The sequence below is a fragment of the Cervus elaphus genome, chromosome 9, assembly GCF_910594005.1.
Source record: "Cervus elaphus chromosome 9, mCerEla1.1, whole genome shotgun sequence".
Taxonomy (NCBI): Eukaryota; Metazoa; Chordata; class Mammalia; order Artiodactyla; family Cervidae; genus Cervus; species Cervus elaphus.
The window spans coordinates 22,132,904-22,146,420 of NC_057823.1; the positions used below are offsets into that span (position 1 = coordinate 22,132,904).

At 57.9% G+C, this 13,517-nt stretch overlaps 1 protein-coding gene across 2 annotated transcripts; it reads left to right on the forward strand.

Annotated features, from left to right (window-relative positions):
• Positions 1-236: 236 nt before the first annotated feature.
• Positions 237-13,390, forward strand: PLIN4 (perilipin 4). Of its 2 annotated transcripts, XM_043911911.1 has the most exons (9): positions 237-366; positions 493-557; positions 1,069-1,216; positions 2,066-2,127; positions 4,505-6,032; positions 6,231-8,384; positions 8,496-8,683; positions 10,975-11,043; positions 11,120-13,390. In XM_043911911.1, the coding sequence occupies exons 2-9, from the start codon at positions 510-512 to the stop codon at positions 11,450-11,452; spliced, it is 4,530 nt and encodes a 1,509-aa protein (XP_043767846.1). In that variant the 5' UTR covers positions 237-366; positions 493-509; the 3' UTR covers positions 11,453-13,390. The 2 variants fall into 2 exon arrangements, with proteins under 2 accessions (XP_043767846.1, XP_043767845.1); XM_043911910.1 differs by having other exon boundaries at positions 4,505-8,384.
• The last annotated feature ends 127 nt before the right edge of the window (positions 13,391-13,517 follow it).

Here is a 13,517-nt window from a genome sequence, read left to right on the forward strand (position 1 = left end):
GTAGCCCCGCAAAGCAACTGGAACACGCCCATCACCCAGGCGGACACCAGAGGCCCAGAGGTTAAGCAGGCTGTGCCTTGAGGGTATGGGACGACCCGTGAATCACTCAGCCTGGTGGGGGCAGGTGCTGTGGGCAGAGGCTGCCGGGCGCTGGGAGCGGGGGAAAGGTGCTGGGCGCTGGGCCCACACTGGGCCGGTCGGGCAGGCGGGCAGTCACGTGACCACCCAGAGCCCTCCCCCAGCCCACTGGCTGCCTGCCTCAGCCAGCCAGGCCCGCACCACCCCAGACCCTATAAGGCCTGGGAGCTGAGAGCCCAGCTGCCGGCTACACCACCTGTCACTCCAAGGGACCTCCACACGGTCCAGGTGAGCAATGCCAGGGTGAGGCCGGCCTCTGGGCAGGAGCTGGGGGACTGCTTGGGGTTATGGGTGTCGGGCAGGAAGCCCGGGAGCCCCCATTCACGCCCCTCCCCCATCTCTACCTCCTTCCAGCTGCCTAGAGGGTAACCATGTCTGCTCGAGACGGAGGCCAGGATCCCCCCAAACCCAAGGGCAAGGTGAGGGCAGGCGTGGGAGGGGACGACCCCAGCTGGGCCCTGAGAAGCCCCCGGAACCTTAGGGAGGTGACCTCCATAGTCCTGGGGTCTGAAGGGGCTTCCGGGGTCGGTTGGGAGGGCTCTGAGAGCTACCAGGCCAGTCTTCCATCTGGTCCCCAGCTGGAGGGTGAGGGGTGGAAGGATGCACTCAAACCTCAGTTCTTCCCCTGCTGTGTGACCTTGGGCCAGTCTCGGCCCCTCTCTGAGCCTCAGTTTCCCCATCTGTAAGATGTGGACCCTGAAAGGAAAAGGTCTTTAGAGACCCAGAGGATTATTTCCTCTGTCCCCGGGAGGTAGACTGAACCTGCCCATTGCTCAGGTGAGGAAACTGAGGCTGAGTGGTTGGGACACTTTCCTGAGGTCACCCAGGAGCAAGGGTCCGGGGCGGTCTGGGAACCCAGGGCTGTCTGATGTGCCCCTTGCCCCGCCCCACCACACCTGGCTCTGCTCACACACCCCCCACCCCATGTAGACCCTGGGCAGCTTCTTTGGGTCCCTGCCTGGCTTCAGTGCTGCCCGGAACCTGGTGGCCAACGCCCACAGCTCAGCAAGAGAGGCCCAGCCAGCTGCCGAGACTGCAGGCGCTCCAGCTGAGGAGGCCACCCAGCCCCAGGCTCAGGGTGAGTGGACAGTTCCATGGACGAGGTGGGGGCACAGGAGGTGGACGCCAGAAGGGACTTCTGCCGACCTTGCGGGTGCTTCTTATGTGCCTGTGTCACCTCAAAAGACCCTGTGAGGCTGGCATGCTCATTTAGTGCCAGGTGGGGACTCAAGGCATCAATACAAATGACCAGAGGGGGCACAAGTCAGCCAGAATAGGGGCACGGACACAGCCATGCTCCCATGTTCTCAACGCCCCCTCCGCCTTCCATCACCCCATTTCTGATGTACCGTGGGCGTTCCACAGGTCTAAGCTCATCTGAGATTTTGATCCCGGTTTCAGAGGGGAACAGCAGCTTCCCTGGGATCACACAGCCTCCAGTTGCTCAGCCAGAGTGCTTGGGGTGGCCCTAGCCCCAGAGCCTGAAGAGGGGCTGGAGCAGGGGAGTGCAGGCTGAGGTGGCAGCTCTGGGCGCAGAGCCCCAAGCAGCTGATTTCTGCTCTGTATATCCAGGCTGGGCAGGCAGCTGCCAGCTGTAGTCAGGCGCGGCAAGGCAGGGCCCCAACTCCTTTCCCTGCGGCCGCCCCCCCTCCTTGATGGGCATTCAGCACCTAGGACCCCATCAGAGAGAACTCTAGGGAACCCCTGTGCCAGGAAGCCAATCCTGGGGGTTGAGGGAGCCCCCGGTGAAGCCAGTGACTGAGCTAGGCCCATGGCCATGGATGTCACCTTCTGTTGTCCCCGGCAGGGCAGCTGGGACATTCCTGACCTTTCGGGCTGTGCCCGCTGATTGTGCAATGGGCTCTAGGGTGGCTGATGCTAGCCTGCGTCCCTCCCTGGGTTGCCTCACTGGCTCTTGTCCCCCCAGCGCCCACTGACCCGGAGCAGACGGCCAGGGGGTTAGAGAAGACGCTGCTGCCTTCAGACAAGGTGAGAGGGGCTAGCAGAGCCTGGTCTGATGGCCTTGCCTCCCTCTGGGGTACCTCTTCCCTGGATGTTTCAGTTCCTGCCATCTGGAGGGTTGTCATAGGCCAAGAAAAAAGCAGACACCCCTGTGTGTACCGCTGTGGAGTGACAGGCCAGTCTTCCCCTTGGAGCCTCTATTTCTGCATCTGTGAGATGGGTGCAGTACTCCCTGGCACCATCCGGTCTACAGACCCCCCACTCCCCACCAACTCTCACCCTGGTTCTGTACCTAGCACAATATGACCAAAACAGTGGTAATGCACTCACCACATGTCAGGCTCTGGGCTAAGTGCTTTACACATGCTGTTTGATAGTTAATCCTCCCCACCGCAACAGGAAGGGAGCAATGGTACCCCACATAAAAGCTGAAGCACAAAGAAGCCAAGCCATTTGCCAAAAGTCACACAGGAAGATGAGGTAGCTTGGGATGTGAACCTTGGGCAGTCAGAAGCTGAACAATGGCCAACGCTGCATCCACCCTTGTTCCTGGATGAATGGGAACCGCCCATGTAACCCTGTCCCCAAGGTCAGGGCAAGCAGAGTGGCTGATGTAAGACCACTGAGGGCCACAGCAGGGTGGCAGAGCTCCAATCCAACCCTTCTGCTCAGCACTCACCCCACTCTAGAGTCTTCTTTGACTCCCGTCTGCCCTCAGCTTGGCCATATCTGAGCTCCTCGGAGGGCAAAGTACTGCTTGGTTTGCCCTCTGGCCCAAATTAAAACAGACTCTGGCAGTTTAGGGCCCCTCTACCCATTTTTCCACTCCTCCCTCTCCATCCCTCTTCACTTGCATTAATGGAGCATCTGCTACCTGCAAAGTTGGTCAGGGACCTTGACTCCTTTTTTTAACCAGTCTTTGAAGGAGGTGCTGTCTTAATCACCATTTCCCAGATGAGGCTCAGAGAGGGGGTGTGGCTTGCCTGAGGTCACACAGCAAGTACGGGAGAGAGCTGGGATTTGAACCCAGGTCTCTGCAGGCAAGGTACCCACTTGAGGTGATGTTGGGCAGAAGGGCAGGTGGTGAGATTTATTTCAGGGCTTCTCAACTTCACTATTATGGCCAATTCAGAGTCAGATCATCCTCTGTGGGGAGCTGTCCTGGGCATTGTGGGATGTTTAGCAGCATTCTTGACACCCACCCACTCGATGCCAGGAGCATACTCTCTCTGAAGTCATGACTACCACAGATGTCCCAAGACACTGCCCAGTGTTAGGATCACTGGGGCAGGATCACTTGGGTTTAGGAACACCTGAATTGGAAACAGCACACTCCTGGTTGAAGCTGAGTGGTAAGCCATCTTGAGGCCATCACAGCCCTTCAGCAGTTTGGAAGAACTAGAAGAAACTGCCCTGTGCTACCAGGTTTCCCTGATGGCTCAGTAGCAAAGAATCTGCCTGCCAATGCAGGAGACTCGGATTCAATCCCTGATTTGGGAAGATCCCACATGCTTTGGAGCAACTGAGCCCGTACTCCATAATTACTGAGCCTGTGCTTTAAAGGCCGTGCTTCACAACAAGAGAAGCCACTGCAATGAGAAGCCCACACCACAACTAGAATGTAGCCTCCACTTGCCACAACTAGAGAAAAACCCACTCAGCGACAAAGACCCAGCATAGTCAAAAATAAATAAATTTTTAAAAAATGACATACCAAGCTATCAACTTGGTTCCTATGGCTCAGACCTAATATTTGGCCCTGTACTTTTCTGGTTATTACTTTAAAAAATAATATTTATTTGGCTGCACCAGGTCTTAGTTGCTGCACGAGGGGTCTTTGATCTTTGTTATAGCATGGGGGATCTAGTTCCCTGATCAGGGATCAAACCTGGGCCATCTGCATCGGGAGTGTGGAGTCTTAGCCACTGGACCACAAGGGAAATCCCCAGTTATCACTTTTCTAAATGTGGATCCCCTTCTTTTACTTGAATATATTCATGTTAACGAGCATTTGGTCACCTCAAATTTCTCCCTGTGATGGGGACACCAGGCTCAAAATTTGATATAAACTGAGATTAGGCAAGATGAACAGAACATGTAATTCTAAGACTTGCTGAGCCCAGGCTAAGGGATATTGGGCAAAGAGGGTGCTGGGGCATAGCTGTCAACAGTCAGGGTCTACCACATCTGGGCACCATGTGGCTCTGTGATGAGGCTTGATGGACTGTGTCCTGGGAGCCAAGGTAGGCGGTATGTCGGGGTGAGAGGTGAGCTGGCTGGGTCTCCAGGGAGCAGGCCCCACTCCCCAGGGTATATCAAGGATTGGGGGGAGGAGGAGATCTGGGGTGGGGAGGAGAGGTGTCTTTCAACTCTCTGCTTCATCACAAGTCTCTTGCCTCATCAGATGATCTCCGGGGCAAAGGACCTGGTGTCCTCCCAGATGGCCAGGACCAAGGATGCTCTCTCCACAGGGATGGCTAGCATCGTGGACACGGCTAAAGGTGTGGTCCAGGGAGGCCTGGGGATGACCCAATCCACGCTGACAGTCACCAAGGATGCTGTGGCCAGTGGGGCAACTGGGGCAGTGGGTGTGGCCAAAGGGGCCCTACAGACCGGTATAGACACCACCAAGACAGTAGTAACAGGCACCAAAGATGTTGTGTCCACTGGGCTCACTGGAGCCATGGGAGTGGCCAAGGGGGCCGTCCAGACTGGCATGGACACCACCAAGACTGTCCTGACTGGCGCCAAAGACACCGTGTCCACTGGGCTCACGGGGGCAGTGAACATGGCCAAGGGCACAGTCCAGACAGGCATGGACACCACCAAAACCGTCCTGACAGGCACCAAAGACACCATGTCCACTGGGCTCACTGGAGCCATGGGTATGGCCAAGGGGGCTGTCCAGACTGGCATGGACACCACCAAGACCGTCTTGACAGGCACCAAAGATGTTGTGTCCACTGGACTCACTGGAGCAATGGGTATGGCCAAGGGGGCTGTCCAGACTGGCATGGACACCACCAAGACCGTCTTGACTGGCGCCAAAGACACCATGTCCACTGGGCTCACTGGAGCAATGGGTATGGCCAAGGGTACAGTCCAGACTGGCATGGATACCACCAAGACCGTCTTGACAGGCACCAAAGATGTTGTCTCCACTGGGCTCACTGGAGCCATGGGAGTGGCCAAGGGGGCTGTCCAGACTGGCATGGACACCACCAAGACCGTCTTGACTGGCACCAAAGACGTTGTGTCCACTGGGCTCACTGGAGCAATGGGTATGGCCAAGGGGGCCGTCCAGACTGGCATGGACACCACCAAGACCGTCTTGACTGGTGCCAAAGACACTGTGTCCACTGGGCTCACTGGAGCAATGGGTATGGCCAAGGGTACAGTCCAGACTGGTATGGACACAACCAAGACTGTCTTGACTGGCACCAAAGATGTTGTGTCCACTGGACTCACTGGAGCAATGGGTATGGCCAAGGGGGCCGTCCAGACTGGCATGGACACCACCAAGACTGTCCTGACTGGCGCCAAAGACACCATGTCCACTGGGCTCAGTGGAGCCATGGGTGTGGCCAAGGGGGCCGTCCAGACTGGCATGGACACCACCAAGACTGTCCTGACTGGCACCAAAGATGTTGTCTCCTCTGGGCTCACTGGAGCCATGGGTATGGCCAAGGGCACAGTCCAGACAGGCATGGACACCACCAAGACCGTCCTGACAGGCACCAAAGATGTTGTGTCCACTGGACTCACTGGAGCAGTGAACATGGCCAAGGGCACAGTTCAGACTGGCATGGACACCACCAAGACCGTCTTGACTGGCGCCAAAGACACCATGTCCACTGGGCTCACTGGAGCAATGGGAGTGGCCAAGGGGGCTGTCCAGACTGGCATGGACACCACCAAGACTGTCTTGACTGGTGCCAAAGACACCATGTCCACTGGGCTCACTGGAGCCATGGGAGTGGCCAAGGGGGCCGTCCAGACTGGCATGGACACCACCAAGACCGTCTTGACTGGCACCAAAGATATTGTCTCCTCTGGGCTCACTGGAGCAGTGAACATGGCCAAGGGCACAGTCCAGACAGGCATGGACACCACCAAGACTGTCCTGACAGGCACCAAAGATGTTGTGTCCACTGGACTCACTGGAGCAGTGAACATGGCCAAGGGCACAGTTCAGACTGGCATGGACACCACCAAGACCGTCTTGACTGGCACCAAAGATGTTGTCTCCACTGGGCTCACTGGAGCCATGGGAGTGGCCAAGGGAGCTGTCCAGACTGGCATGGACACCACCAAAACCGTCTTGACTGGCACCAAAGACACCATGTCCACTGGGCTCACTGGAGCCATGGGTGTGGCCAGGGGGGCCGTCCAGACTGGCATGGACACCACCAAGACCGTCCTGACTGGCACCAAAGATGTTGTCTCCTCGGGGCTCACTGGGGCAGTGAACATAGCCAAGGGCACAGTTCAGACTGGCATGGACACCACCAAGACTGTCCTGACTGGCACCAAAGATGTTGTCTCCTCTGGGCTCACTGGAGCCATGGGTATGGCCAAGGGCACAGTCCAGACAGGCATGGACACCACCAAGACCGTCCTGACAGGCACCAAAGATGTTGTGTCCACTGGACTCACTGGAGCAGTGAACATGGCCAAGGGCACAGTTCAGACTGGCATGGACACCACCAAGACCGTCTTGACTGGCGCCAAAGACACCATGTCCACTGGGCTCACTGGAGCAATGGGAGTGGCCAAGGGGGCCGTCCAGACTGGCATGGACACCACCAAGACCGTCTTGACTGGCACCAAAGACACCATGTCCACTGGGCTCACTGGAGCAATGGGAGTGGCCAAGGGTACAGTCCAGACTGGCATGGATACCACCAAGACCGTCTTGACAGGCACCAAAGATGTTGTGTCCACTGGACTCACTGGAGCCATGGGAGTGGCCAAGGGGGCTGTCCAGACTGGCATGGACACCACCAAAACTGTCTTAACTGGTGCCAAAGACACCATGTCCACTGGGCTCACTGGAGCCATGGGTGTGGCCAAGGGGGCTGTCCAGACTGGCATGGACACCACCAATACTGTCCTGACTGGCACCAAAGATGTTTTGTCCACTGGGCTCACTGGGGCAGTGAACATGGCCAAGGGCACAGTTCAGACTGGCATGGACACCACCAAGACTGTCTTGACTGATGCCAAAGACACCATGTCCACTGGGCTCAGTGGAGCAATGGGAGTGGCCAAGGGGGCCGTCCAGACTGGCATGGACACCACCAAGACTGTCTTGACTGGCACCAAAGATGTTGTGTCCACTGGACTCACTGGAGCAATGGGTGTGGCCAAGGGGGGTGTCCAGACTGGCATGGATACCACCAAGACTGTCTTGACTGGTGCCAAAGACACTGTGTCCACTGGGCTCACTGGAGCCATGGGAGTGGCCAAGGGGGCCGTCCAGACTGGCATGGACACCACCAAGACCGTCCTGACTGGCACCAAAGATATCGTGTCTACTTCAATCACTGGGGCAATGGGTGTGGCCAAGGGGGCTATTCAGGTTGGCATCGACACCACCAAGTCCGTCTTGACTGGCACCAAAGATGTTCTGTCTACTTCAATCACTGGAGCAATGGATGTGGCCAAGGAGGCAGTCCAGATTGGCGTGGACACCACCACGTCCATCTTGACTGGCACCAAAGATGTTCTGTCTACTTCAATCACTGGAGCAATGGATGTGGCCAAGGAGGCAGTCCAGATTGGCGTGGACACCACCACATCCATCTTGACTGGCACCAAAGATGTTCTGTCTACTTCAATCACTGGAGCAACAGATGTGGGCAAGGAGGCCATCCAGACTGGTATGGACACTACCATGACCATCTTGACTGGCACCAAAAGTGCCATGTCCTCTGGGCTCAGCAGTGTAGGGCACCTAGCCCAAGAAGGTATGCACACTGGGGTGGGCATCATCCCAAACAGGTTACCTGACTCCAAGGCTGCCACCTCAGTTGGACTTGCCAGTTCCAGGGCCCCAGATGAAGGAGAACAAACCATCCCAAGCCCCCCTCAGGCTCAGCTCAGCGACCATGGACCTCTGTCAGCTGAGGCCATGTTCAGCCAAGAGGCCACCCTGGGCAAGGTGGATGCTGCTCCCGGGGCCACCACTCATGGCCAGGAGGGAGCCCAGGGCTTTGCAGCACTCCGGAATGAGCTGGAGGAGCTGGGAGAGCTCTTCCAGCCCATGAGCGCCGAGGAACAAGGTAAGCACAGCCTGGTCCCAGATCCCAGGGCCATGGTTGTCTGTACACCCCCAGACCCCTGATGCCCAAGTGGCCTCTCATGAGGACTGAGCAACCCCGTCTCCCCTTCAGCTCAGCTGTTTGCTACCCAGCCCAGGCAGAGGGAGGTCACGGCTGACCAGGGCAGCTACTTTGTGCGTCTGGGTGACGTGGCCCCCGGCTTCCGCCAGCGGGCTTTCGAGCATGCCCTCAGCCACCTGCAGCATGGTGAGTTCCAGGCACGGGACGCGCTGGCCCAGCTTGAGGATGTCTTCAGGGAGGTAAGAGCCTTGCACCTTCCCAGGCGTGTTCCTCAGCTTCGTGTTGGGGGCTGGACGGACACGCACTGAGCACCCAGTATGTGCCCGTCGGCCACTAGGTCACAGGCCTACCTACTCTCAAGGAGCTTGCCTCCCGGGCAGGGAGATGGACACGTGACCCAACACTTGTAGCCAGTGAGGCTGCAGAGAAGGAAACACGACAGTCGGGCAGAAATGGGCAGCAGGGCTGGGGCGTGTCCATTTGGGTCACATCCTGTGGAAAGTGGGGATGACAAGGACAGACAGTGGCCTGAGAACAAGCTAGGTGTGTTCTGAGGAGCAGAAGGGTGACCGGGGTAGGGAGGGTAAAATAAAGGGGTGAACAGGGCAGGAGGAGCCCATGCAATCTGGGTGGAGTTCAGTGATGCAAGAAAGGGGGCCCAATCAAGGGTGACTTTTTTTTTAATTTTGGCATTATTGCCGCAAGCAGCCTTTTTCTAGTTGTGGCGTTCAGGCTTCCCACTGCGGTGACTTCTCTTGTTGCAGAGCACAGGCTCAGTTGCAGCACGTGGGCTAATAGTTGTGGCCTGCGGGTTCTAGAACCTGGTCTCATTAGTTGTAGTGCACAGGCTTACTTGCTCCGAGGTGTGTGGCATCTTCCAGGGTCAGGGATTGAACCTGTGTCTCCTGCATTGGCAGGCAGATTCTTAACCACTGGACCACCAGGGAAGTCCCTCGAAGGTGACTTGAATGCCCTGTGGAGACAGGCACCAGCCAGCAGGGTTGTGCTCTCTCACCGGCTCCACTCACTCCCCAGGCCCAGGCTTTCTCCCCTGCATCACTGCCAACACTCATGCCAGCTCCTCGTGGGTGGTGGGGCTGACCTGTTGCAGTAGTAAGTTAAGTGGCATCCAGTCCATGGTTGATGCAGACGGTGATGGAGACCCAGCTCTGAGGACCTCCAGGTTCTCAAGCTCACGGGTCTTAAATATTGAGCAGCCCCACCTACTCAGGTGGTGAGCAATCTAGCCAAGCTGTTAAGAGTCAGGATCCCTAAGATGCGCTCGGGTGCCTGTGTTTTCAATCAGCAACCAGGGGTCTGTGGTGAACCACATCTAAGGACCACTGCTCCAGCCCAGAGAGTCTCAACGGGGCAGTCCTGTCCCCAGGGAACACTGGGCCAAGCCTGGGGATGTTAGTGGTGGTCACTCGGCGGGACTCTTGGCATTGAGTGGGTGGGAGCGAGGGAGGCTGCTCCACACCCCACAGGGCCCAGAACTGTAAACTGAAGATGGCCTGATCCAATAGAGGCTTTATTGAGGTGGATCGCTCCGGCTCCTGTGGGGAGGAGAGGCCATAGGAGTCCAGGAATGGAGACGGGAGACGAGTGAGGTTTGAAGAGCTGGGTTCTAGATGTATTTCCAGAGCAGAGCAGTCAGGTTAGACACAGGAAGTGAGAGCCAAGACCCTCTAAGGCCTTGGAGACTTTCAGCAGGAGACACTTGGAATTGCCTTGGGTAGGTGGGTGGTGGACATTATGGCCTGGTCTTTGACAGGGTAACCTGCAGATGAGCAGGAGCCCCCTGATGGAGCCGACTGCTGGGGCAAGGGCTAGGAGGGGGAGGGCAAGTTGAAGTGCATATTTGGTCCACTTGCCGAGGTCTCAGGATGACAAGATTAGTCAGTGGGGGTGGGGGGTTCCTATGTACCAGGGACCCAAAATACAAGGAGGAAACAGTCATGACAGAGCTCCAATCCAAGAGGGGAAATCAACACAGAAATTCATGATAACTGGACAGTGATAGCCTCTGAGGAGGGAAACAGAGATCTGATGGGGAGGGCCTGGGGCCCCAGCACGGCCAGAGGAAGCACATTCCAGGCTGAGTGAGTGGCATGTGCAAAGGCCCTGGGGCAGTAGCACGCCGGACATGCTCAGGGACAAGAAGGGGCCAGTGTGGCCGGAACAGAGCACCACAGGAGGTTAGCAGGAGCGGAGGTCACAGGCACCTGGAGCCAGCCAGGCAGCCAAGGTGAGGAGCTTGGTTCCAGGGCCTCTGGGAGATGTTGAGGGTGGGGGTGGGGAGGCGCTGAGCCAGAGTCCCGCTGCCATCCTGTTCTCTGAGCGCCTGATGACCTCACAAGGAACCAGGATTATTGCCTCTTCACGTGCCACCCTCTGGCTCCAAAGCGCTCCCCCATGCCATGGGAAAAGTGGACATGAGATGCTGGGTCAGGGAAGGCCACCCTAAGTGTGTCAGAAGGGGTCCCCTCTGAGAAGCCATCACATTTGTGCTGGGCTCTTTTTTTCCTAGATCGAGGAGGCCCAGCAGGCTCCGGTCGGGGATGCAAGCAGCCAAACAGAGGAAGCCACTGCTAGGGAGGTGCGTGCATACCAGTGAGGGGCTGGCAGGCCCACCCCTTGCTTCCAGCCCCTCACCTCACTCCTTCTGTGCACAGGTGCCGGCCACTGGGGCTCTGTCTAGGGCCTGTGACCTCGTCCAGCAGCTCCACGTGGCCTACAGCCGCCTGGCCTCCGGCCTCCAGGGCCTCCCCACGGAGCTTCAGTGGCAGCTCCAGCAGGCGCGGCACAGCATCTGTGAGCTCTATGGTGTGGTCTCCTCAGCCGCCACGGTGGCGGAGCTGCCAGTCAAGCGGCTGGCCGAGAGCCGCCAGGGTGTGGGGCAGTCGTGGCGGGGCCTGGAGCAGGTGCTGCGGAGCGTGCAGCAAGGCCCTCCGCTTGGCTGGCTGGTGGGGCCCTTCGCCCTGCCCGCCAATGGGCAGCCGCTGTAGGAACCCCTCCCCTGCCCAGAACCAGCTCCTAGCCCCCGAAGCTCTGGGTCCTGGAGCTCCACCACACCATGCACCTGGCGCCAGGCCTGTCTGTACCAGGCGGTACCTGCCTCCCTGAGCACAAGCTCGGCTGGTCCTTCTGGCCGAGGAGTCCCAGGCAGCTAAGACCCCCGGTGGTGGGCCTTAGCCTGAAGATCTCGAGCAAGTGTTCAAGAAAGGGTATGGGGCCTGCCTAGAAAACTCTCCACTCCATACCCCGACCAGGGCCCTTTTATCTTTTATAAACTCCGGGGGCCTTCCACCCCAGGTGGGGTCCTCTAGCCACCAGTTAGCAGGCAGCCCTGCTCCTCCGTCCTGGGCTCCAGGCAGCTCTGTCCTTGTTCTGAAAGCACACGTCCAGCAGCTAACAGCGCACACCCCCGAACATACCAGAATGCTGTCGTCCCAGGGCAGGCGGGCTCCCGCCACCTCTGCTGACCCTGCTGCCTCTGCTGACCTTCGGGGGAGGCCAAGGGGCTTTGTGAAGGCAAAGCTGAAGCAACTGCTACAACTGAGGGCCAGATGGTGCAGGTGATGGTGGGGGGGGTGAGTACATGTCCCCTCCTGATGCAGCCCACCCACCAGCAGCACCCCTGGTCACGGCTGATCACAGGGGTCCAGAGCTGATGTTCTAAGGCTCTGGGCCCAGAAGCTGCCAGTGAAGGAATAAAGGGAGAGACCCCAGGGAACACATGACAGAAGGTACTCGAGCAACTTCCCTTGAGGTCCTGCAGTTAGGGCTCTGGACTTTCACTGCTGATGGTATGGGTTCGACCTCTGGACAGGGAACTAAGCCCCCACAAGCTACATGGTGTGGCCAACCCCCACCCACAAAACAAAACATGCTTGACATGTGTTCAGGTCCTGGTCAAATGCTCCAGGCCAGAGACTAGGGGCTGGGTTGGCAGCCACTGGACAGGCTTCCTTTCCAGCCATACTTTCCTTTAGTCCTCGAGGCACCCTGGGAGGTGGGCTGCACACGGGAAGGTGGGGCCACGGAGGTCCAGTCCCCCTGATCCTGCTCCCGGGACCCGGGCGATGCTGGGGGAGCTGCTGACCACCAGTAGCCCAAGCTTCGTCAAGCGCCCCCACCGCAGAGCCCATCACACCTGCACCCCTGCCCCCGCTGGCCACCTCCCTGACAGAGGGCTAGAGATGGCCCCTCTTCTCAGAAATGATCGAGTGCTCCGAGCCCCGGACGAATGTGCCAGCTGTCCCCAGAGGGTCACCATGTCTGCCAGGGGAGCTGGCCAAGGCAGGCCACAGGGACCAGTGTGGGACCTTCCCAAGCCTTCCCTGCTTTGTTGCTCATCCCAGATGGCCATCAGAGGGGGTGACGCTGGAAACGGTGGTTCACAGAATCCGAGCTCAACGACAATCTCAAGTCCAACCAAACCCCAGTGGGGGGGTGCCAGGCCCAGAAAGCAGAACCACGCCCTAGCCTCTAATCCACCAGGACAGAGAGGCTGGGCCACCAGGACACACAAGAGAGACGAGTGTTTAAACAACTGCCATGTGCAGGTGCTTGGATGGGCAACACACACACAGACACACCACACACACACACCCCCCCCACTACCCCTTTCCCTGGTCTAGAGAAGCTCAGAATGAAGGTGCCACTCGCCCCACGTCTACAGTGAGGCCTGCTCCCAGGCCCTCACCCTCCAGTTGTCAGGAAAACAGCCTGTAGCACCCCTCCTGGTATTTGGGGAAAGGTCTCGCTCATCCCGTCTCCCTGCCCCTCGTCAGCCCTGCAGGGCCAAGGGCACCGTCAGAACGAAGTTCACATCCGCGACTAACAGTGACCTTGTGCTTTAAAACCCTCTGTCCCTGGACTGGCCCTTGACCACTATTTAGGAAACCAAGCCAATAAAAGTGACTTTTTTTTCATTATAAAAACCCTTTATAGTCATTTCATGTGGGTTGGAAACCACAGAAATTAGGCAAAAAAAAAACCCAGGGGGACAAATACAAACGAACAGCACAGCGTCTCCCCAACAGTTCTCTGCTCTCTGGGCACCAGGAA